The sequence below is a fragment of the Oryx dammah genome, unplaced genomic scaffold, assembly GCF_014754425.2.
Source record: "Oryx dammah isolate SB20612 unplaced genomic scaffold, SCBI_Odam_1.1 HiC_scaffold_11, whole genome shotgun sequence".
In the NCBI taxonomy this organism is placed as follows: domain Eukaryota; kingdom Metazoa; phylum Chordata; class Mammalia; order Artiodactyla; family Bovidae; genus Oryx; species Oryx dammah.
Window position 1 is genome coordinate 24,402,345 of NW_024070195.1, and position 26,760 is coordinate 24,429,104.

Sequence of the window (26,760 nt, forward strand, 5' to 3'; positions counted from 1 at the left end):
GGACATCCTGTCCTTTTGGTATTTTGGCTTCACTTTTCTCTGCTTGGGTGTCCTGTCCTAGTGGTACTTTGGCCTCACTCTTTTCTACTTGGGTGTCCTGTTCTTTTGGTATCTTGGCTTCACTTTTCTCTGCTTGGGTGTCCTGTCCTTGTGGTACTTTGGCCTCACTCTTTTCCACTTGGACATCCTGTTCTTTTGGTATCTTGGCTTCACTTTTCTTTATTTGGGCTTCCTGTCCTCGTAGTATTTTGACTTCACTCTCCTCTTGTTGGGCTTCCTGTCCTTTTGGTATTTTGACTTCACTTTTCTTTCCCCGGGCTTCCTGCCCTTGTGCTGTTTCGGCCTCATTCTTCTCTACTTTGGCTTCCTGTCCTTGCGGTACTTCAGCCTCACTCTTCTCTACTTGGGCTGCTGCTTCTCTTGGCATTTTCATGTCTCTCGCTTTTTCTTGGGATTCTCGTCTTTTCATTATCTCAGCATTACTGTCTTTTACCTTGACTTCCATTTCTATCTTACCTTTCTGCAACTCAACATCTTGGAAATTGCTTAATTCTCTTTTGTGCTCTGCTATCACGACTTCATCAGAATCTATAAATGAGATTTTTTTCTGTAGTTCTTCCTTGTTTTCTTCTTGGCTACTCTGAAACTTTGTAGTGCTTCCACTTTTTAAAATCTGGGCTTTGGAATCTGATTTTTTAATAAGTTCTCCATCCACGTAACCTGGAAATATAACTGAGCACACAACAAAAGTGCATGATTCAGATATCAAGTATTTTTGTTTTATTCCTACATAAAATTGACAAATGGAGATAACTTGAGAGTTTCCTCAAAATATAAAATGGTGAAACTCTACACATAAAATTATATAAATATTGATAACTTTTCAGACTTTTTTCAATAAATCAAAAGATTAATGGAAGAAAAGGTAAAATGTTTTCAAAATGAACTGGCATTTGTTCAATATATTGTGTCTAATAAATAATATTTGATAGCTAATGGAGGATGTATTCCAAAAAGAAATAGAATTTAATTCTAGAAAAATTATAGAAAGCAATGATTGTTTCTTAAAATAGAAAGAAGAAATTCAAAATATGCTTTCCTTATTGAATAAAAGCATATCTTATTAATATGCAAAAGTAATGCTAGTGCTAGCTGATAATTATTTAGTGCTTACCATATACCAGGCAATAATGTTCTGAGTGCTTTGTATGTATTAACTCATTTAATCCTCACAGAAACTATATAGGGTAGATACTATTACTATCCCTATTTTACAGATTAATAAACTAAGGTACAGAATGTTTAAATGAGTGTGAATATGGTGATGAAGAAGATGATGGAGCTGGGATTTGAACCTGAGTAGTCAGACTTCAAAGGTCAGTTTTAACTGATACCCTAGACACCTGCTAACGCATTATACAAAAATTTCAAGTCCTTTGTTTCATATATAGGTAAATCAACATTTTGAGTCTCAATTTCTGTGTGTTTTATAAACTTGAATTTGTTAGATTTTGCCTTTTTTTTTTTTGATGATTTGATTCCCTGGATTAAGAAAAAACAGTAATTGTAGTACCAAGGAAACTTGTGTGGGTTCTTGCCATGAAGCAGAGGGATGCCTTGCCTTGAGCAAATCCAATATTTAATATTTAATGGCATAGAAAGAATACTAAATTTAAGACTTAAAAACATCCCTGTTAGCTGGGTTTATTTGAGTAAATCAGTTAATCCCCAAAGACTTACTTTTTTCATATTTAGTCTTTTCTGCCCACTTTGTTCAGCTGTTTAAGGATTCTAGACAGACAGAGCATGGCCTTTAGAGACAGACTGGTTTAAATCCGACTCCATACTTGACTAGCTGGGTGATGTTGGGGAAACTTTCTAATCTGTAAAATGAGAATAGGTACTTCACAGAAGTATAAGTAGCTACTTCACAGAAGTATAAGGAGGATTAAATATCAATACTATCTAAGTTAAGCAGTCAGTTCAGTGCATGAAACACAGTATGTAGTGAATAAATGTTAACTATTATTACTGCCACGTGAAACAGACACATGTCTGTCTGTCTCTGTCTCTGATCTATCAAAACTCTCTCTGATCTATCAAGACATTCTTAGTTGCAACCAAATAATTTAGAGAAAGGGTTAATTGCATTACAGAAAGATTTAGTGCTTAAAATTTAACTTCAGTTTTTAATATAGGAAGCTCTTTGGTACATTTAGGGTTTGATGTTTGAAAAATTAATATATACATAACTGAATTCTACTAGTTATAAATAAGTGAGATACTTGAATTAGGTAAGAAGGTAACTCTGAATCAAACTGGATATTGTAACTCAGTGTTTTCTGTTTGGTAGTTTAAGACTTTGACACCAAGATAAATATAACATTAAGAACCCTGCAGTAATGCTTTTTGAGCCCTTCTGTATATTTTCTTCCCTAGTACTGCTCAGCAAGATATTAATATGGATATTTTATTCTAGAAAAACCCATTTCCAACTTTCTAATGAAAATCAGTGGTAACATATCTTAAGCATTTCTGTATTGAGAAAATCCAGAATATTTTGATTTTGACAGCACTACCAGTGGACACTTTGTTTGGGGGTGTGGTGTGGTAAAGAGCATGCTTTTCTACTGAACCTCCTAATCTAAAATACCTCTTAGTTACTTCTAACAGTATCTTCATACCCTTGGTTATTTTAATATCTTTGCTGTATGTTTTCTGCTTTAAAGTTAATTATCAGAAATAGATTTTCTAGGATTTATTTTTTAGAAATCTAGTTATCCCATAAAGTGAAATTTACCCCTATTTCAACTTTGAATTGCAGAAGTAAGCCACAGATCATTCTTTCATCAAATTTTAAGTTCGTCTGTCCCTTCTCCTAAATTTCTAGATAATATATAAATCTTTTCTTTCCCTTGAACCACATAATCTCTGTATTATAAAAATTTGTAAGCTCTGGTTGAAAGTCCATTTATTGCAGGCAAGAGCCTATACAAAAAAATTATAGTATAATCAAAAGACTTAATTAAAATTTTAGTGATCATTGTATTCAGGCTGATTAAAAACTTTAAATTGGATTAATTTTTACTAAAGCTAAGTGATATCATGAAACAACTATCACATTAATAATTCTAATTCTGTGATAGTTAAATAAGGTAGAAAATAGATCATGGGGTTTGTTGGATATTAATCTTATTAGGTTTTTAATTTAGTGATCATTAGAGCACAATCAGATGTAGACTCTAAAAGATCTTTAAGTATTGGAGAGATGAATCATAGTTCTCAGGCTTCAGGTTAAGTTTTGAAAGATCATATACTTATTAGTTGAAAGTGGAGGTGAGAAAATAAACTCAGCTTGAGAGGATGATGAAGTTTGATGGGCTGATCTGTTTTAAATCTTTCTTTGAACTATGAATTAAATCTTAACTTCTTTGCACTGAAAATATCAACTGGGAAGAATATGTTTGAAATATTGTCAATAACATATCTTTCACCAGGAGATAGTTTAAAAGATTAAGCTGGCAATTAAGAAATATTCATTAAAAATGAATCCCCCTGCAATCCCTTCCTATAGCCCACTTTCTTTTTGTTAGGAAAACATACACAGTATTATCACCTTCCCCATGTGGGGAGGGCATTTGAGAGCTACAGACACCTCAGGACTAGTCTGAATGTATGTTCTTTGTTCTGTGAATCAAAAGAAAATAATTGTCCCTTTCAATTTTGCCTGCTTCCCCCACCCACAAACCCACCCTCCTTCTAAGTGTGAACTGAGAAAGAACAGTAAGCCTTAACTATGATTAAATATAGACATATTTTGTGTTTACCAGTGGTTAGAACGGTTTGAGAGACTTGAAATGTATCTCATGACATTTAAATATTGTTTCTTATGGTGACATTTTCCACAGTTTTAAGTTATTGTTCTGTTTTGTTTTATAAGATTTCATTGAAGATTGAGCTCTTAGTTAAATAATGCTGATATAGACAAATCTGAATTTAAAAAAGTTAAAAGCTTAATCGATTTAAATGAGATGTCTTCTATTTTTAAAAGGATTCTTTACGCATTTAATTATATAGGTTTTTTAGTAGGTATATGTTTGTATTTAAAAATATCTGATTTGTAGATAAGGTTTCAGGTCTAATTACAAAAAAGGCATTGCTGGTTCAGTATAGGAGGCAATGTGTTGATGTGGAAAATGTGTGTACTTCAGAGACAAGAAATCCTGGTTTTAGATCCTGACATTGCTGTTTACAAATTCTTTTAACTTGGGCATGTCTGAACCATTTTCCTGATCTGTAAAGTGGGGGATAATAATAGTTTCCAGGCAGGGCTATAGTAGAAATAAGTCATACTGTTTTTGAAAATGCCTAGCACACGCACGCATGCATGCTAAGTTGCTTCAGTCATGTCCGACTCTGTGCAACCCTGTATGGACTATATGGACTGCAGCCCGTCAGGCTCCCTTGTCCATGGGATTCTCCAGGCAAGAATACTGGAGTGGGTTTCCATTTCCTTCTCTAGTGCCTAGCACAGTGCACAGTATATAAGAGGTGTTCAATACCTACTATATCTCTCAAAGGTAAAGTTATTTAAAAGGCAACAGGAAGTCCATAAAATTTTGTTTTTAAGTAGTTTTCTTTTTCTTATCAATGTGATTCAGTTGAACTTCACTTATAACTAAATAGAGTTCTAAATTACCAGCAAAGAGCTAACAGAATTCAGAAATCAGTCTTTCATTGTATTTTCCTGGGAGTCAGTAAGGAGATTCTTTTTCAGAGCCTAGAAGATGGCCAGATACTATAGCACCCTTTTTAAAATCTTGAAATTTTTTTTCTATTTTCTTAGTCCATTATTTTTAATTTGAAATAAGAGTTAGAGGGCAGAGAAAATAGACTATCTTGGCTTTAGGAACATAGTATAAAAAATACTAAAGTATTGTTTCAAAAATTGTTGTCATATATCTATGACATATGTTGTAGAAGACTCTTGAGAGTTCCTTGGACTGCAAGGAGATCAAACCAGTCAGTCCTAAAGGAAATCAATCCTGAACATTCATTGGAAGGACTGATGCTTAAGCTGAAGCTTCAGTACTTTGGGCACCTGATGCGAAGAGCTGACTCATTAGTAAAGACCCTAATGCTGGGAAAGATTGCAGACATCAGGAGAAGGGGACGACAGAGGATGAGATAGTTGGATGGCATCACTGACTCAATGGACATGAGTTTGAGCAAGCTCCAGGCATTGGTGATGGACTGGGAAGCCTGGCATGCTGCAGTCCATGGGGTCTCAAATAGTTAGACATGACTGAGCAACTGAACTGTACTGATATATGACATAAAGCAAAAATTGTCTCCAGTGTGTTTTCCAGTGGTATTGATGAATAGCAATGCCTACAACTTAGTAATCTATCACACCCTTTTGTGTAAACTTGATCTCCTCTACAGCAACCTCTCCAAAAACAGTTGCTGAAAGTGTTGGAAAATTTTGGAGAATAGGGACATTTAAAATGACCTTGGAAGCACAAGACTATTTGGGGAGTAAAAACAATCAGGTCAGACAATAACTATAAATAATGTAAAATATCAAAGTTGTGAATAGATAATGAACTTACCCATAGGAGATAGTGCTAAAAATGAAATACAAAAGGAAGTCAGTTGGACTTTTATAACTCAAGAAGAACCCAGTTCTCAATGATACCCTTTGTTGGTTGTTGCTCAGTCCTAAGTCATATCCAACTCTTTGTGACCCCATGGACGTTAGCATGCCAGGCTTCCCTGTCCTTCACTATCTTTGTTGGTGAATCCAGAAATAGGACTTCCAGGGAGTATAAAGCCCTCTGTTTCATACTCAGGAATCCTGGTGGCCAAAACTCCATATGCTACTCCATAGAGAAGTAAGATGCAAACATTAGAAAGCCATTTAATGGATTTGAATCTGTGGGTAAGTAATATTCTACCAAAATTCAAACTGTTTCCACCTTTCATTATTCTCTTACAAGTCAGATTTTTACCCACTCTACTTCAGTTTGAAAAATATGTATCATTAGTCAGTTATCAAAATCACCATCTTTTTCTGACATCTATCATTATGTCAATCCTAGGGCTTTTTTTTTTTTTAGTAAAAATTATCTATTGCCAGATTTCAGCATGAAGAAAACAGACTCTTTTGTGACAGACTAGCTGGGAATATACACTGCCAATAATGTTTGGTAGTAAATAATCAGGACCAACTACAAGACCATTATATTTGGTGACAAAGAAAAAATAGAGAAAAGGAAGTAAAAATAAGAGAAAATCACTTATTTAAGAAATACTGATTACTCTAAGGTAGAAGAACTTGGAATACAAAAATATCTGGGAAAAAAACTCAAAGTATCTAGACACAGAAATAGATAAGGCAAGGAAATGATTCAAACTTACTGACTTTTCCAGAACTGTCCACTGAAAGAGACAAAGATAAACACAGCAGTAGGTATTGGGTTTCTCTTCTTCAACCCTCAATCCTCTGCACTGGTTGCAATCTGTGTCATGAACAATTAAGTTCTATTTATTTTAATATGGAAAACCTTCCTTTCCCTTCCCCCTTCTCTTGGTCTGTTGTGATTAGCTACTTTATTTAAAGATGTTTTAATGAATATATATAATTGACATACAACATTATGCAGATTTGAAATATACATGTTAATTTGATATATTTTATATATTGTAATATGAAAATCTTTGCAGGATCATTAGCAACTCTATGATATTATGTAATGATCCTTTCTTTTTAGTGGTTGGAATTCTTATGTTGTAATCTCTTAGCAAGTTTGACAGTTATAGTCTTGTTGTCTATATTCACTATACTGTGTATCAGATCTCCAGATCTTATTTACTACTTTGTTGGAAGTTTGTATCCTTAAGCATCTCTCCTATACCTGCACCCCCAATGCCCTGGTAACCACCATTTTACTTCTGTTTTTTACTAGTTTGACTTTTTTAGATTCCACATATAGAGTACATGTAGTACTTTACTTCCTCTTTCTCTCACTTATCCACTTAGCGTAATATACTCATGGTGCATCCATATTGTTGCAAATGGTGATATGTGCTTTCTCATGACTGTGAATAATATTTCAGTGTATACATACAGTCATCCCTCAGTATCTGTGGGAGATATTTTATTCTCTGCACTTCCTGCCCAAATCCATGGAGCTCAAGTTTCTTATTATAAAATGGTGTCATATTTGCATAAAATCTATGAACATCCTCCTGTATACTTAAATCATTTCTAGATTTATTATAGTACCTAACACAGTGTTGGAGCTTCCCTGGTAGCTCAGAGGTTAAAGTGTCTGCCTCCAATGCGGGAGACCTGGGTTTGATCCCTGGGTTGGGAAGATCCCCTGGAGAAGGAAATGGCAAGCCACTCCAGTATTCTTGCCTGGAGAATCCCATGGATGGAGAAGCCTAGTAGGTTACTGTCCACAGGGTCGCAAAGAGTTGGACACAACTGAGCGACTTCACCTACCTAACACAGTGTAAATGCTGTGTAAGCAGTTGTTTGCATGTGGCTAATTCAAGTTTTGCTTTTTGGAAGTTTCTGGCATTTTTATTCCCAAATGTTTTCTATACATGGTTGGTTGAATACTTAGATGCTGCACCCCTGAATACAGAGGAATGATTGTATGCCACATCTTCTTTATTCATTCATCCATTGATGGGCACTTGGGTTGTTTCCATATCTTGGCTATTGTGAATATGATGCAATAAACATGGGAATACATATATCTCATTGATATCCTGTCTCATTTCCTTTGGGTATATAGCAGAAGAGGCACTGCTGGATAATTTGGTAGATCCACTTTTAATTTCTTGAGGAATCTCTTTATTGTTTTCCATAGTGATTGAACTAATTTACATTCCCATCAACAGTGCACAAGGTTTCTCTTCTCTCTGCATCCTTGTTACAGTTGTTATCTCACACTCAAGGGTATAGCCATTCTACCGGGTGTGAGGTGAAATGCCATTTGCTGAAGAGACTATCTTTTTCCCATTGGATGTGCTTGGCTTCCTTGTTGCATATGAGTTGACTGTATGCGAAGGTTTAATTCTGAGCTATTTGGTTACATTGATTTATTTTTATGCCAGTACCATACTGTTTTAATTACTATAGTTTTGTAATATAGTTTGAGATCAGGAAATGTGACATATCTAGTTTTGTTTTTTTTCCCATCAGGATTTGAGTTCTTTGTGGTTCCATACAAATTTTAAGACTTTTTTTTCTTCTATTTCTGTGTTGAATATGAAGAATACCATTTTAATGGGGATTGTTTTGAAACCTATAGATGGCTTTGGGTAGTGTGAACATTTTAACAGTATTAATTCTTCTGATCCACGAACATTGGGGATGGCTTTCCATTGTTTTTTCTTTTATTTCTTTTAGCAAAGTGTTAATAGTTTCTGTTGTACAGTGATTTCCCTTTCTTGGTTAAATTTGTTCCTAGATATTTTATTGGTTTTGATGTTACTGTGAATGGGAAAGTTGTCTTTATTACTTTTTCAGTTTGATTATTAGTGTGTAGAAGTGCAATTGATTCCCAAATATTGATTTTATATCAGAAAAGTGAAAGTGAAAGTGAAGTCGCTCAGTCATGTCTGACTCTTCGTGATCCCATGGACTGTAGCCTACCAGGCTCTTCTGTCCATGGGATTTTCCAGGCAAGAATAATGGAGTGGGTTGCCATTTCCTTCTCCAGAGGATCTTCCTGACCCAGGGATTGAACCTGGGTCTCCCACATTGTAGGCAGATGCTTTACTGTCTGAATCACCAGGGGAGCCTTTGTGTCGGAAGCCTTACTGAAATTGTTGACTAGTTCCAAAAGTTTTTTGGTTGCATCTTTGATATTTTCTATATAGTCAAGGCTATGGTTTTTCCTGTGGTCATGTATGGATGTGAGAGTTGGACTGTGAAGAAAGCTGAGTGCCGAAGAATTGATGCTTTTGAACTGTGGTGTTGGAGAAGACTCTTGAGAGTCCCTTGGACTGCAAGGAGATCCAACCAGTCCATCCTAAAGGAGACCAGTCCTGGATGTTCATTGGAAAGACTGATGCTGAGGCTGAATCTCCAATATTTTGGCCACCTCATGTGAAGAGTTGACTCATGGGAAAAGACTCTGATGCTGGGAGGGATTAGGGGCAGGAGGAGAAGGGGACAACAGAGGATGAGATGGCTGGATGGCATCATCGACTGGATGCACATGAGTTTGGGTGAACTCTGTGAGTTGCCTGGCATGCTGTGATTCATGGGGTAACAAAGAGTTGGACACGACTGAACGACTAAACTGAACTGTACTGATGATCTGTCCCTGAGAGAGTTCCAATTGCACTTGAGAAGAATGTGTATTTTGTTGCTGTTGGATGGAATGTTCTATATATGTCTGTTAAGTTCATTTGGTCTAGCTTATAGTTCAATTTCAGCACTTCTCTGTTGATTTTCTCTCTGGATGATCTATCTATTGCTGATAGTGGGATATTGAGGTCGCCTGCTGTTATTGTATTGTTATCTCTTTCTCCCTTCAATATTTTTTTTTTTTTTTTTTAATTTATTTATTTATTTTTAATTTTTACTTTACAATTCTGTATTGGTTTTGGCATAGATTGACATGAATCCACCACAGGTGTACATGCGTTCCCAAACATGAACCCCCCTCCCACCCCCCTCCCCACAACATCTCTCTGGGTCATCCCCGCGCGTCAGCCCCAAGCGTGTCATATCCTGCATCAGACATAGACTGGTATTTCGATTCTTACATGTTATTATACATGTTTCAATGCCATTCTCCCAAATCATCACACCCTCTCCCTCTCCCTCTGAGTCCAAAAGTCCGCTATACACATCTGTGTCTCTTTTGCTGTCCTGTATACAGGGTCATCATTGCCATCTTCCTAAATTCCATATATATGTGTTAGTATACTGTATTGGTGTTTTTCTTTCTGGCTCACTTCACTCTGTATAATCGGCTCCAGTTTCATCCATCTCATCAGAACTGATTCAAATGTATTCTTTTTAATGGCTGAGTAATACTCCATTGTGTATATGTACCACAGCTTTCTTATCCATTCATCTACTGATGGACATCTAGGTTGTTTCCATGTCCTAGCTATTATAAACAGTGCTGCGATGAACATTGGGGTACATGTGTTTCTTTCAATTCTGGTTTCCTCTGTGTGTATGCCCAACAGTGGGATTGCTGGGTCATAAGGCATTTCTATATGCAATTTTTTAAGGAATCTCCACACTGTTCTCCATAGTGGCTGTACTAGTTTGCACTCCCACCAACAGTGTAGGAGGGTTCCCTTCTCTCCACACCCTCTCCAGCATTTGTTGCTTGCAGATTTTTGGATCGCAGACATTCTGACTGGTGTGAAGTGGTACCTCATTGTGGTTTTGATTTGCATTTCTCTTATAATGAGTGATGTTGAGCATCTTTTCATGTGTTTGTTAGCCATCCGTATGTCTTCTTTGGAGAAATGTCTATTTAGTTCTTTGGCCCATTTTTTTATTGGGTCGTTTATTTTTCTGGAATTGAGCTGCAGGAGTTGCTTGTATATTTTTGAGATTAGTTGTTTGTCAGTTGCTTCATTTGCTATTATTTTCTCCCATTCGGAAGGCTGTCTTTTCACTTTGCTTATGTTTTCCTTTGTTGTGCAGAAGCTTTTAATTTTAATTAGATCCCATTTGTTTATTTTTGCTTTTATTTCCAGAATTCTGGGAGGTGGATCATAGAGGATCCTGCTGTGGTTTATGTCAGAGAGTGTTTTGCCTATGTTCTCCTCTAAGAGTTTTATAGTTTCTGGTCTTACATTTAGATCTTTAATCCATTTTGAGTTTATCTTTGTGTGTGGTGTTAGAAAGTGATCTAGCTTCATTCTTTTACAAGTGGTTGACCAGTTTTCCCAGCACCACTTGTTAAAGAGATTGTCTTTACTCCATTGTATATTCTTGCCTCCTTTGTCAAAGATAAGGTGTCCATATGTATGTGGATTTATCTCTGGGCTTTCTATTTTGTTCCATTGATCTATATGTCTGTCTTTGTGCCAATACCATACTGTCTTGATGACTGTGGCTTTGTAGTAGAGCCTGAAGTCAGGCAAATTGATTCCTCCAGTTCCATCCTTCTTTCTCAAGATTGCTTTGGCTATTCGTGGTTTTTTGTATTTCCATACAAATCTTGAAATTATTTGTTCTAGTTCTGTGAAAAATATCGCCGGTATCTTGATAGGGATTGCATTGAATTTGTAGATTGCTTTGGGTAATATACTCATTTTCACTATATTGATTCTTCCGATCCATGAGCATGGTATATTTCTCCAAACGCAAACTTTAAATGATACATTAGACCAGTTAGACCTAATTGATATCTATAGGACATTTCACCCCAAAACAATGAATTTCACCTTTTTCTCAAGTGCTCATGGAACCTTCTCCAGGATAGATCACATCCTGGGCCATAAATATAACCTTGATAAATTCAAAAAAATCGAAATCATTCCAAGCATCTTTTCTGACCATAATGCACTAAGATTAGATCTCAATTACAGGAGGAAACCTATTAAAAATTCCAACATATGGAGGCTGAACAACACGCTTCTGAATAACCAACAAATCATAGAAGAAATCAAAAAAGAAATCAAAATATGCATAGAAACTAATGAAAATGAAAACACAACAACCCAAAACCTGTGGGACACTATAAAAGCAGTGCTAAGAGGAAAGTTCATAGCAATACAGGCATACCTCAAGAAACAAGAAAAAAGTCAAATAAATAACCTAACTCTACACCTAAAGCAACTAGAAAAGGAAGAATTAGAGAACCCCAGAGTTAGCAGAAGGAAAGAAATCTTAAAAATTAGGGCAGAAATAAATGCAAAAGAAACAAAAGAGACCATAGCAAAAATCAACAAAGCCAAAAGCTGGTTCTTTGAAAGGATAAATAAAATTGACAGACCATTAGCCAGACTCATCAAGAAGCAAAGAGAGAAAAATCAAATCAATAAAATTAGAAATGAAAATGGAGAGATCACAACAGACAACACAGAAATACAAAGGATCATAAGAGACTACTATCAGCAATTATATGCCAATAAAATGGACAACCTGGAGGAAATGGACAAATTCTTAGAAAAATACAATTTTCCAAAACTAAACCAGGAAGAAATAGACAATCTTAACAGACCCATCACAAGCACGGAAATTGAAACTGTAATCAGAAATCTTCCAGCAAACAAAAGCCCAGGTCCAGACGGCTTCACAGCTGAATTCTACCAAAAATTTCGAGAAGAGTTAACACCTATCCTACTCAAACTCTTCCAGAAAATTGCAGAGGAAGGGAAACTTCCAAACTCATTCTATGAGGCCACCATCACCCTAATACCAAAACCTGACAAAGATACTACAAAAAAGGAAAACTACAGGCCAATATCACTGATGAACATAGATGCAAAAATCCTCAACAAAATTCTAGCAATCAGAATCCAACAACACATTAAAAAGATCATACACCATGACCAAGTGGGCTTTATCCCAGGGATGCAAGGATTCTTCAACATCCGCAAATCAATCAACGTAATTCACCACATTAACAAATTGAAAAATAAAAACCATATGATTATCTCAATAGATGCAGAGAAGGCCTTTGACAAAATTCAACATCCATTTATGATAAAAACTCTCCAGAAAGCAGGAATAGAAGGAACATACCTCAACATAATAAAAGCTATATATGACAAACCCACAGCAAACATTATCCTCAATGGTGAAAAATTGAAAGCATTTCCCCTAAAGTCAGGAACAAGACAAGGGTGCCCACTTTCACCACTACTATTCAACATAGTTCTGGAAGTTTTAGCCACAGCAATCAGAGCAGAAAAAGAAATAAAAGGAATCCAAATTGGAAAAGAAGAAGTAAAACTCTCACTGTTTGCAGATGACATGATCCTCTACATAGAAAACACTAAAGACTCTACCAGAAAATTACTAGAGCTAATTAATGAATATAGTAAAGTTGCAGGATATAAAATCAACACACAGAAATCCCTTGCATTCGTATACACTAATAATGAGAAAGTAGAAGAAGAAATTAAGAAAACAATTCCATTCACCATTGCAACAAAAAGAATAAAATACTTAGGAATATATCTACCTAAAGAAACTAAAGACCTATATACAGAAAACTTTAAAACACTGATGAAAGAAATCAAAGAGGTCCCTTCAATATTATAACTGACAATATATTTAGGTGCGCCAGTGTTGGGTGCATATATATTCACAATGGTTATATTTTCTTGATGTGAACCTTTCCTTATTATGTAATGACTTTGTTTGTCTCTTATTACTGTTTTTGGCTTAAAGTTTATTTTGTCTCAGGTAAGTATGTCCAAGCCAGGCTTCAACCGTATGTGAACTGTGAACTTCTAGATGTTCAAGCTGGATTTAGAAAAGGCAGAGGAACCAGAGATCAAATTGCCAACATCTGCTGGATCATTGAAAAAGCACGAGAGTTCCAGAAAAACATCTACTTTCTGTTTATTGACTATGCCAAAGCCTTTGACTGTGTGGATCACAATAAACTGTGGAAAATTCTGAAAGAGATGGGAATACCAGACCACCTGACGTGCCTCCTGAGAAATCTGTATGCAGTTCAAGAAGCAACAGTTAGAACTGGACATGGAACACAGACTGGTTCCAAATAGGGAAAGGAGTACGTCAAGACTGTATATTGTCACCCTGCTTATTTAGCTTATATGCAGAGTACATCATGAGAAATGCTGGCCTGGATGAAGCACAAGCTGGAATCAAGATTGCTGGGAGAAATATCAATAAACCTCAGATACGCAGATGCCACCACCCTTATGGCAGAAAGCAAAGAAGAACTAAAGAACCTATTGATGAAAGTGAGAGAAGAGAGTGAAAAAGTTGGCATAAAACTCAACATTCAGAAAACTAAGATCATGGCATCTGGTCCCATCAGTTCATGGGAAATAGATGAGGAAACAGTGGGAACAGTGTCAGACTTTATTTCTTTGGGCTCCAAAATCACTGCAGATGCTGACTGCAGCCATGAAATTAAAAGATGCTTGCTCCTTGGAAGAAAAGTTATGACCAACCTAGACAGCTTATTAAAAAGCAGAGACATTGGTTTTCCAACAAAGGTCCATCTAGTCAAAGCTATGGTTTTTCCAGTAGTCATGTATGGATGTGAGAGTTGGACTATAAAGAAAGCTGCTCCTGCTGCTAAGTCGCTTCAGACTCTATGCGACCCTGTAGATGGCAGCCCACCAGGCTGCCCCATCCCTGTGATTCTCCAGGCAAGAACACTGGAGTGGGCTGCCATTTCCTTCTCCAATGCATGAAAGTGAAATGTGAAAGTGAAGTTGCTCAGTCGTTTCCGACTCTTAGCGACCCCATGGACTTCAGCCCGCCAGGCTCCTCCATCCATGGGATTTTCCAGGCAAGAGTACTGGAGTGGGTTGCCTTTGCCTTCTCCAAAGAAAGCTGAGTGCCGAAGAATTAATACCTTTGAACTGTGGTGTTGGAGAAGAGTCTTGAGAGTCCTTTGGACTGCAAGGAGATCCAACTAGTCCATCCTAAAGGAAATCAGTTCTGAACATTCATTGGAAGGACTGATGTTGAAGCTAAAACTCCATTACTTTGTCTACCTGATGCGAAGAACTGACTCATCAGGAAAGACCCTGATGCTGGGAGAGATTGAAGGTGGGAGGAGAAGGGGATGACAGAGATGAGATAGTTGGATGGCATCACCGACTCAATGGACATGAGTTTGAGTAAACTCTGGGAGTTGGTTATGGACAGGGAAGCCTGAGTGGGCTGCAGTCCATGGGGTCGCAAAGAGATGGACATGACTGAGCGACTGAACTGGACTGAACTGACTGAACTGAAGTATATCTACCTCTGCTTTGTTTTTGTTTCCACTTACATGAAGGATATTATTCTGTCCCTTCACTTCGCACATGCTTCTGTGTGTTTAGAGCTGAAATAATTCTCCTATGGGCAGAATATGGTTGGATCTTGTTTTTAAATCTATTTAACGTTTATGTCAGAGAAGGCAAAGGCAACCCAGTCCAGTACTCTTGCCTGGAAAATCCCATGGATGGAGGAGCCTGGTGGGCTGCAGTCCATGGGGTCGCTAAGAGTCGGACACGATTGAGCTACTTCACTTTCACTTTTCAATTTCATGCATTGTAGAAGGAAATGGCAACCCACTCCAGTGTTCTTGTCTGATGGGATGCCGTCTGTGGGGTCTCACAGGGTCGGACATGATTGAAGCGACTTAGCAGCAGCAGCAGTGTTTTTGTACCTTTTGATTGGTGAATTTAGTGTGATTATTATATGATTTGTAAGTTTGTCCTACTGCTTTATTGTTTGTCTTCTTATTTGATGGATATTTTCATTGTTTTTTCTCCCTACTGTTTCTGCCTATCTTTTTGTAAGTTGGTGGTTTTCCATGGTGATGTACTCAGTTTCCTCTTTAACATTTTTTTTTGTGAATCTACTCTAGATTTTTGCTTTGTAGGTTGAATGAGGATTACATAAAACGTCTCATAGATACAGGAGTCCATTTTTATGCCAACAGCAACTTATTTTCATTTGTTTAAAAGGCTCTGTCCTTTGACTCTTCCATGTATATATACTTTTTGTTTTTTTGCAAATATTTTTAATGTCTGGCTAAAGAGAATATGGCTAAATTCTCATATCTGCTTCTGCAGTCAATTGTTTAATAGGCTGTTTCAACTGAATTATATGAAGATCTGACCTTGCATATCAAATATTAACTTTGAATCCCTTTTTATATTTTTCATGTCACAGCTTATATTTTTTATGCTATGAATTTGTCAACAAATGTCTATGGGGTCACACAGAATTGGACACGACTGGTGACTTAGCAGTAGCAGTATAGCTATAGTTATTTTTAATGCTCTTTTCCTTTAACTTTTATACTGTAGTTAAGTAGTTAACACATCATTCAAATACAGAGTTATACTTTTCTAATTCTGTTAACTTTTCACCTTTACAGGAGAATTGTGTACTGTCACATATTTTTATGTAGTTGATAAGTATTTTTTCATTTTAGCCTGAAGAATTAGATTAGATTTTCTTGCAAGGTAGGTCTTGTCATGGTGAACTCCTTCAGCTTTTGTGTTTTTGAGAAAGCCTTTATTTATTTCATTTCTGAAAGATAAGTGTGCTGGATAAAGTATTATTGGTTGATAACTTTTATCTTTCAGCACTCTGAATATGTTATTTCACTCTCTTCTGGCCTGTAAAGTTTCTGCTAAGAAATCCCCTGATAGTCCACTGGGGCTAACTTGTAGGTTACTTTTTTTTCTTGTCTGCTTTTAAGATTCTTTATCAGTGATTTTTGGCAGCGTCATTATAATGTGTCTTGGAGAGGCCTTTTAGCATTGAGATAATAAAGTGTTCTACTAGCTTCATGGATGCCTATGTCTAAGTCTTTCACCAGGTTTGGAAAGTTCTCAGCTATCTTTTAAAAATAAACTCCCTGCTTACTTTCCCCTCTCTTCTCCTTATGTTACATCAATTATTCTTCTGTTTGCTTTTTCAGATTGAATCTGATAGCTCTTATAGGGTCTCTTCACTTAAAAAAATCTAGGTACTCTATCTTCTTGTGACTGAATTATTTCTGTATTCATGTCCTCTAAGTCATATGCTCCATCTTCCATTTGGTCTGCCTTGTTACCTTTGCTCTCTATTGCATTTTTCATGATGTTTTTTGGTATACCTAACTTTACAAAGTGAAAAGAGAGCATGGAATTGACACAATACCTGGAAAAAATGTGTTTACACTGAGGAAAATGAGTAGTTATATTCTAGAGAAGGAGTTAACAAAGTACAGCCAATGGAATAAATCTATCCAGGCTGCCACATATATGCATACATCCTGCGAGATAAGGATGGAGCTTACATTTTAAAATTGGTTGAAAAAAATAACAATAATATTTTGTAAGGTGTGAAAATTGACATTCAAATTTCAGTGTCTACAAATAATGCCTTATTGGGACACATCCATGCTGTTTCTTTTACATATTATTTCTGACTGCTTTTGTGCTACAACAGCAGAGTTGAGTAGTTGTGACAGAGACCTTATGGCTTACGAAACTTAAAATATTTATTATCTGTCTTCTACAGAAAAGTTTACTGACCTGTGCCCTAGAGGAAACTAAAATACTAGAAGTAAATGAGCAATTTTACTAGTAAGTACTTGAGCTATTCCTGAAAATCAGAACAAGAAGGTATGTTAATTTTTGGATCAGAAACACAATTCTTCCCTACTTCCATTTCCCTAATTCTTTCTTCTATGGTACTATCAAGATCTCTAGTAGGATAGAGTGCTATAGTAGGACAGCAGATTCCTCAATGTGTTGTAAGAATCTGATACTTCCTGCTACCTTAATGACTCAGTGTGACTCAAGTTACTGTCATCCCCCTAACTGATCTTACTGCTTTCACCCTTGTCTGCCAGTCAACTTTCCAATACAGTAGTAGCTACAGGTATCCTTTTATTTTTTTTTATTTTTTTATTTTTTTTATTTTTTTTTAAATTTATTTATTTATTTTTAATTTTTACTTTACAATTCTGTATTGGTTTTGGCATAGATTGACATGAATCCACCACAGGTGTACATGCGTTCCCAAACATAAGTTTCAGTCAGATCGGATCACTTTGGTTAAGATCTGCCAATGACTCCTCATCTTGTTTAAGCCAAACTCATTGCAGTGCCTTTCCAAGAAGGCCTTAGAACATCTATCCCCTCATAGCTCTCTGATAGCTTCTCCAGCTGCATGTGATTTCTTGTTTTTCCTCAAAGAATTCAGAAATGTTTCTGTCACAGAGTGGTTTGCTCATTGTCCTCTCTGCCTGAGATACCGCCCTTTAGATATCTCTTTCATGTTCTATTTTGTAGTTCTATCAGTTGCTGAGAATAAGGCTTTGAATTTCCCCGCTGTAATTGTGAGTTTTATTCTTTCTCTTTTCATTCCTATTAGTTTTCTTTCCTGTATTTTTTAAAGCTCTGTTTGGTGCATACATATATGGGATTTCTATGTCTTCTTGGTGTTTTGATTCTTTTCTTATCTTAATGTCATGTCCTTCATTGTTTCTGGTAAGTTTTGCTTTGAGGTATACTTTTTGTGATATTAATTTACCCATTCTTGCTTTAAAAATGGATACTTTCATAGTATAGATTTTATATTCTTTTACTTTTCTTATAATTTCATAGTTGGATCATTAAAAATATACTATGCTAATTTTTTAGTAAGCATTTTTAAGAGCAGTTTTAAGTTCACAGCAATTTTAAGAAGAAAATATGATTTCCCAGATTCCTTCTACTGCTACAGATGCACAACCTTCTGTATTGTCAATACCCCCCACCAGAGTGGTACATTTGTTAAAATGACAAACATAGATTGACATATCATACTCATCCAAAGTCTGTAGTTTACATATTATGATTCCCTTTTTTAAAAATCTTTGTCTGATTTATTTCACTTAGCATAATAGCCTCTAGATCCATCCATGTCACAAATGGCAATATTTCATTTTTATAGCTGAGTAGGATTTCAGCCATGAAATTAAAAGATGCTTATTCCTTGGAAGGAAAGTTATGCCCAACCTAGACAGCATATTAAAAAGCAGAGAGATTACTTTGCCCACAAAGTTCTGCCTAGTCATGTATGGATGTGAGAGTTGGACTATAAAGAAAGCTGAGCACCAAAGAATTGATGCTTTTGAACTGTGGTGTTGGAGTCCCTTGGACTGCAAGGAGATCCAGCCAGTCCATCCTAAAGGAGATCAGTCCTGGGTGTTCATTGGAAGGACTGATGTTGAAGCTGAACCTCCAATACTTTGGCCACCTCATGCGAAGAACTGACTCATTTGAAAAGACCCTGATGCTGGGAAAGATTGAGGGCAGGAGGAGAAGGGGATGACAGAGGATGAGATGGTTGGATGGCATCACCAACTCAATGGACGTGAATTTGAGTAAACTCTGGGAGTTGGTGATGGACAGGGAGGCCTGGTGTGCTGCAGTCCATGGGATCACAAAGAGCTGGACATGATTGAGCAACTGAACTGAACTGAATATTCCACTATATATATGTATATATATCTTAAAATAGTTTATTTTAATTGGAGGCTAATTACATTACAATATTGTAGTGGTTTTTGCCATATATTGACATGAATCAGTCATAGGTGTACATGTGTCCCCCATCCTGAGCCCCCCTCCCACCTCTCTCCCCATACCATCCCTCAGGGTTGTCCCAATGCACTGGCTTTGAGTGTCCTGTTTTATGCATATGATTCACTTTTGGTATGATATATTCTATGGGTTTAGGGAAATGTTCAGTGACATAAATAGCATTATATTATCATACACAGTATTTCATTGCACTCAAAATTATTGTGCTCCACCTATTCATGTTTCCTTACACCTTTCCCCACTCCACACTTCACCTCTGGCAATGACTGATATTTTTACTGTCTCCATAATTTTATCTTTCAAGAATGTCATATAGTTGGGATCATACAGTATATGATCATACAGTATACTTCCCTTGTGGCTCAGAAGGTAAAAGCATCTGCCTACAATGTGGGAGACCCGGGTTTGATCCCTGGGGTTGGGAAGATCCCCTGGAGAAGGAAATGGCAACCCACTCCAGTATTCTTGCCTGGAAAATCCCATGGACAGAGGAGCCTGGCAGGTTATACAGTCCATGGGGTTGCAAAGAGTCGGACACGACTGAGTGACTTCACTTCACTATACAGTATATAGCTTTTTCAGTTTGGCTTCTTTTATTTAGTAATATGCATTTAAGTTTCCTCTCTGTCTTTTCATGATTTTATAGCTCATTTCTTTTTAGTGTTGAATGATATTCCATTGCCATGATGTACCACAGTTTGAAGAACATCTTGTTTGCTTCCAAGTTTTGATAATTACAGATGAAGCTGCTATGAAAATCTGTGTGCAGGTTTTAGTGTAGACATACGTTTTGAATCTCTTGAGTATATACCAAGGAGCATGATTGCCAAATTGTATGTTAAGAGTATGTTTAGACTTATAGGAAACAGCGAAATTGTCTTCCAAAATGGCTATACCATTTTGCATTTCCTTCAGCAAAGTTGCTTCATATCCCTGTCAGCATTTGGTATTGTCAGTTTTATGATTTTTGACCATTCTAGATAGGTATGCAGCGGTATCTAATTTTTAATTCACATTCCTTGGTGACATATGATGTTGAACATCTTTTTTAATGTTTATTTGCCATCCATATATCTTCTTTGGTGAGGTATCTGTTAAGGTCTTTAGCTCATTTTTTAACTTGTTTTCTTATTATTGAATTTTAAGAGTTCTTTGTATGTTTTAGATTACAATGTCTTTGCAAATACTTTTTGTCAGTCCCTGGCATATTTTCTAATTCTCTTGATAGTGCCTTTGCAGAGGAGAAAACTTTAAAGAAGTCAGCTTATCAATTATTTCTCTTATAAATTCTGCTCTTAGTTTTGTACCTAGAAAGTTACTGCCATTCCCAACATCATCTAGATTTACTCCTATGCTATCTCCAAAGAGTGTTAAAATTTTGGGTTTTATATTTAGGGATGTGATTCATTTTGAATTAAGTAAGATCTGGGTTAAGGTTCATTTTTTGCAAGTGTATGTGCAGGTGTTGCAACACCATTTGTTGAAGTTTATCTTTGCTCCAGCATATTGTCTTTGCTCCCTTGTCAAAGATTAGTTGACTCTATATATGTAAGTAGGGCTATTTCTGGGCTATCTATTCTGTTCTACTGATCTATTTATCTGTTTTTTTTTCACTGATACCACACTGTCTGGATAACTGTAGCTTTATATACAAGTCTTTAAGTTGGGTTGTGTCGATCCTCCAATTTTGTTCTTCTCTTTCAATATATTGTATTGGCTATTCTGTGTCTTTTGCTACTTCATATACACTTTAGAATCAGTTTTTCAGCATTTACAAAATATCTTCCTAGGATTTTGATTGAAACTGCATTGAATCTATAGATAACTTTGAGAAGAACTGACATCTTGGTTATATTGAACATGGACTATCTTTCCATTTATTTAGTTTTTTGATTTCATTCATCAGAGTTTTGTAATTTTTGTTTTTCAATTGATCCATTCAGGCCAACTCTTTTTGGAAAATGGAGACGTATTCATTTTTTAAATTTTGCCTGAGTATTACATAAGTTCCTATTCTGTTCTTTCAAGGAGGGAGCATCAGAAAAGGCTTCTAGAGTAGTGCTCCTGTTTATTCTCTGAGCAGCAGTGGTGGTTCAGATTTAGAGATGAAGGAGGGGACAAAGATCAACTTTTCTTTCTGTATTCAACTTATTTTAATTTGTTTTTCTTTGTTTACATTGTGCATCTGTCCTTCCTTATACTCTCAGCTTACTCATATTTTCTAATTTTATTTTTCTACCTTTCATCTTCTGGAATTTTGTTTTGTGACTCTATATTTCAGATTAAAATATAAATTTGTTATTATGTTATATCCATGGTCTTTCTGGTGATGTGACTTCAGCATATTTTGCCAGCATTGTTTCCCTTTGTTTCTAATCTATAACTTAATTCTCTAACCAAAGTAACATTTTTTTTTTCTTTATCCTTGACATATGGTTTCCTATTTCTGTAGGCCTTTAATTTACAGCCTTCCTCCCTAAAAACTCCCAAACCCAACAACCCTCTAAACTATTTATAACCTAAAGTAATACTAAAAAGTGTGGAAGAAAAGGGGTGGAAAATAGTCACTCAGGGTTCAGACTGGTCAGATGTGAAAAGTATCAGGACAAATAAAGGAACACAGGTATTACAGATGGCCAGAAGAAACTGAGAAAGACGATTAGAACTTACCAGCTGCCACTGGACCAATTACTAAAAAAGAAAAATAGAACAAATTATTATTTAAAAAAAATTATGTACTTGGTTCCCATTGAAAACCCCACTAGGAACATCAGAAAAGGGACTTTGGGGAAACATTACATCTTATATCAATACTCTATTCTGTATTAATTCAATCTTAACTACACTTGAATAACCTAAATATTGAGATCATTTTTTTGTTGTTGTTATTGTTCAGTTGCTAAGTTGTGTCTGACTCTGCGACCCCATGTCAAGCTCATGTCCATTGAGTTGGTGATGCCATCCAACCATCTCATCCTCTGTTTTCCCTTTCTCCTCCTGAACTCAGTCTTGCCCAGCATCAGGGTCTTTTCTAATAAGTAGGCTTTTTACATCAGTGGCCAAAGTATTGGAGTATCAGTCCTTCCAGTATATATTGCAGGTTGATTTCCTTTAGGAAGGCCTGTTTAATGGGTTATATGAGTGAAATTCACTTTTCTAATGAAATAATTTTTGTTTTTAAGATTCTTAACTAGGGCAAGAGTCACAACATTTTAGGAGAATGATCACCGGTTCAAGATTACTATTTTAAGTTTCTCTTCTTTTTTTCTGTCTTTCAATATTCTCTCTCCATTTCAAACCTCTAACCACTAGGTCAGCTCTCATATTCCTTTTGCAGTAGAGAATGTTTATTTATAATTTTGTCAATTAAAAAATTTTTGTTATAATTTTTCAATTTTTTTTCTTTCTGATAACCTCTGGGTTTTAACCAGAAATTTAAAATATGGTTTAATAAGTAGCATGTGTGAAACATGTAACCATTTAAGGTTAGAGTTCTTACTAGCACATCTTTCAAGGGTATCAGTTCAGTTCAGTCAGTTCAGTCACTCAGTTGTGTCTGACTCTGCGACCCCATGAATCGCAGCACGCCAGGCCCCCCGTCCATCACCAACTCCCGGAATTCACCCAAACTCATGTCCATCGAGTCACTGATGCCATCCAGCCATCTCATCCTGGGTCGTCCCCTTCTCCTCCTGCCCCAAATCCCTCCCAGCATCAGAGTCTTTTCCAATGAGTCAACTCTTTGCATGAGGTGGCCGAAGTATCGGAGTTTCAGCTTTAGCATCATTCCTTCCAAAGAACACCCAGGGCTGATCTCCTTTAGAATGGACTGGTTGGATCTCCTTGCAGTCCAAGGGACTCTCAAGAGTCTTCTCCGACACCACAGTTCAAAAGCATCAATTCTTCAGCACTCAGCTTTCTCTACAGTCCAACTTTCACATCCATACATGACCACTGGAAAAACCATAGCCTTGACTAGATGGACCTTTGTAGGCAAAGTAATATCTGTACTTTTCAATATGCTATCTAGGTAGGTCATAACTTTGCTTCCAAGGAGTAAGTGTCTTTTAATTTCATGGCTACAGTCACCATCTGTGGTGATTTTGGAGCCCCCCAAAATAAAGTCTGACACTGTTTCCACTGTTTCCCCACCTACTTCCCATGAAGTGATGGGACCAGATGTCATAATCTTCATTTTCTGAATGTTGAGCTTTAAGCCAACTTTTTCGCTCTACTCTTTCACTTTCATCAAGAGGTTTTTTAGTTCCTCTTCATCTTCTGCCATAAGGGTGGTGTCACCTGCATATCTGAGGTTATTGATATTTCTCCCGGCAATCTTGATTCCAGCTTGTGCTTCTTCCAGCCCAGCGTTTCTCCTGATGTACTCTGCATGTAAGTTGAATAAGCAGGGTGACAATATACAGCCTTGACATACTCCTTTTCCTATTAGGAACCAGTCTGTTGTTCCATGTCCAGTTCTAACTGTTGCTTCCTGACCTGCATACAGGTTTCTCAAGAGGCAGGTCCGGTGGTCTGGTATTCCCATCTCTTGAGGAATTGTCCACAGTTTATTGTGATCCCCACAGTCAAAGGTTTTGGCATAGTCAATAAAGCAGAAATAGATGTTTTTCTGGAACTTTCTTCCTTTTTCCATGATCCAACAGATGTTGGCAATCTGATCTCTGCCTTTTCTAAAACCAGCTTGAACATCTGGAAGTTCACGGTTCGAGTATTGCTGGAGCCTGGCTTGGAGAATTTTGAGCATTACTTTACTAGCCTGTGAGAAGAGTGCAATTGTGTGGTATAGAACAGGAAAAACCAAGATCGGTTTTAATGACAAATGAAAAGTCTCAGGAGCTTCAATTCCTGATCTTTTATAGGCCTAAGTCTTTCATATGTTTAGAGTGGGCAAATGGAGTTGAGTTAAGCTACTTTCACTTTTCTTCTCGATTTTTATGAATAGTTAAAGTACTTATTTAAATTTTGCTCCTATTTTTTTCTACTTCAGAGTTGAATCTCATAATGCATCTGTTCTGTTCTTCACTTTCCATTATATAATTCTTCTAAGTCCATCACTTAATTTACTCATTCCTTGTCTTATCTTGAACGTATTTGAGCTAAAACCTTTGCTATTTTAGGACATTTCTTCTATTAAAAATAAGGCCATATTATGTCTGTTCTGTTTATGCTTTGCACGAATATATTTCTCACTTAATATTAATAATTTTGGGGAAAAATTTAAAAGCAAAGGAGACGGGGAAATATACTACTTAGATTTTGCATTAATAAAAATGATTACAGCCAGTCAAAGCATGGGACTGGAACCCTGTGGGGGCCAAAGGACACTAGGATTGCTAACCAAACAATTGTTGGTGCGTTTGGAAAAGAACTCTACTCACCTAACACAAAACTCAAGCTTCCAAAAATTCAATTACTAATAAATTTCTCTGTAGTGGAAGAGGAAAGAAATTCCTGAGACCACTTTCTCTTTTAAGAAGGAAGCTGTAATGAAACATCCTAAATCAACCCCTCTACTGTTTTTGTCCAATAATTGAGGGCTGAAGGACAAATGTGGAGGCATTAAAATACCCACAAGTTCATATAAATAGGAAAGCTGGGGGATGACATGCAGAAATTGTTATGGTAGAAGTTATTAATATCTAGATATTATTAATAGTTTACATTATTATAAAGTATTAAAGTGTCACAATTATAGATAAGCATTATTTATGAATTATTAGCTAATAGTGACTGTAAAGACTGTTATTACACCAAGTTAGATTTATTCTTTGCTCATAGGTCATTTAGAAAAGATATGAAAAGCTGCTGAAAAATAGGCACCTGGTGAATTTATACCTAAAATCTCATTCAAGTCAAGGTCATCCTTCCCGAGTGTATTGAACAGAGTTTGTATTAATGCTATAACTCTTGAAAGTAGTAAAAATGGCCAAACATTTTATCATTTGATAAGAATAGCCAGTTTCCTCATGACACTTAGAGGGCACTTAACTAACGTCAACCAAGAAGAAGCTCTGTGTGACTGCCAAATAAAGAACTAAACTCCTAGAGGTACTTCAAAATCCTGTGTCAAAAACATAAAAATAGATCTCTCTCTAGGGTGTTACTTTGAAAGAATAATGTAGTCTCTCTGACTAAAAGAGTTAGAGAGGCTATCATCCTCTAGTAACTGGAACATGAAAATATTAAGTCTATTTTAGGAGACATAGGTAAGAGGGTAAAGTATGTATCTATACACGTTTCTTAGGAAATTGAGAAAAAAGAATTTCACATTCATTGGTAATATTTGAAAAATTATTTTTTTTAAAAGTTCTCCACTGCAAAGTATGTTAAAGTAGACCTCGAGGATAGTAGGAGAAAGGTATCAGATGTTACCACATTTGAATGTAGCTCATAATTTTCTCGCCTCTCTCTTTAGGCGAAGAGATTTGACTTCCTGCTCTTGCCTCTTCATCGTCAGATTTTCCTCACAGCTTGACTTGTATTGATGAAATGCTTAAACTGTCACCAGCACTTGTTTCTCCCTATTTTTTTTTTTTTTCTGTCAGTAGGGGTTTATGTTTTCCACTAATTATAAATAAATTAGTTGTTCCAGTAGTGTGGAATAATGAGAATGAGAACATCAAATTTTCAAGGAAATGATTAAAGACGATACCAAGTAAAGATAATATAAATTAAATTTTAAGACACATTAAATAGTTTACCCACAGCCACATGGCTGGTGTTTTAACTGAGATTTGATTGGTCTGTCTGATTCCTTTCTTAAACACTGAAATATATTACCTTTACTTTTTTTTTTAACCAGTTAGCATCATGCAAATTGTTTTGTTCCATATTTAGAATGATTCCTTAGAGCATGTATATGGAAATGGAACTACGAGTTTAAAGGATACTCTATTCTTTATATCTTATATTCTTTGTATCTTTATATACTGCCTCTGCACATTTGCTTTCTAAAAGGGTTATATTAATTTAAATGGGATCAGTGATGTATCAATGTACACTACTTATCAAAGCAATGCTGACATTGCTTATTCTATTTAAATCTGTTTCTTCTTTGGGTGAAAAATACTACCTCAAGGTCTTAATTTTCTATCCTTTATTTTTTTTACCAGTCATTGGGCATACTATGGTTTTGAAATTTATCAGTAACTTCAGGGTACTGGAAAATGGGGAGGCAAAGTGGGTTGGAAAATGTGAATATGAAGTCCTTTACTTGAGAGCTAATTTTCAAAAAGACATTGGAATTAAGAAATAGATGAATAATAACTTACCAATAGGTACTGGAGTAACTGGCAGAACAACATGAAACAAATATATAATAGCAGAATTTTAGGATCAAGAATATAGTTACCTTCCTTGTTTTTCCAAGGCAACAGAGAGATGTTTGGAAGACACTAAACCTCTCCCAGAAAGAAATCCAAAATGGAATAAAAGGAATTAGCATTTCTTTGTGGTGAA

General features: G+C 36.2%; 1 protein-coding gene across 1 annotated transcript in view; it reads right to left on the reverse strand.

Annotated features, from left to right (window-relative positions):
• The window catches only part of TSBP1 (testis expressed basic protein 1), a 65,345-nt gene that overhangs the window by 845 nt on the left and 37,740 nt on the right, over positions 1-26,760 (reverse strand). The window contains exons 28-32 of the mRNA XM_040249037.1: positions 26,574-26,591; positions 21,952-21,972; positions 6,421-6,441; positions 5,613-5,627; positions 1-732 (exon numbers count right to left, since the gene is read on the reverse strand). The exon at positions 1-732 is cut by the window's left edge and continues 845 nt beyond it. Coding sequence (XP_040104971.1) covers positions 1-732; positions 5,613-5,627; positions 6,421-6,441; positions 21,952-21,972; positions 26,574-26,591 — 807 coding nt within the window. The remainder of the gene's footprint in view (positions 733-5,612; positions 5,628-6,420; positions 6,442-21,951; positions 21,973-26,573; positions 26,592-26,760) is intronic.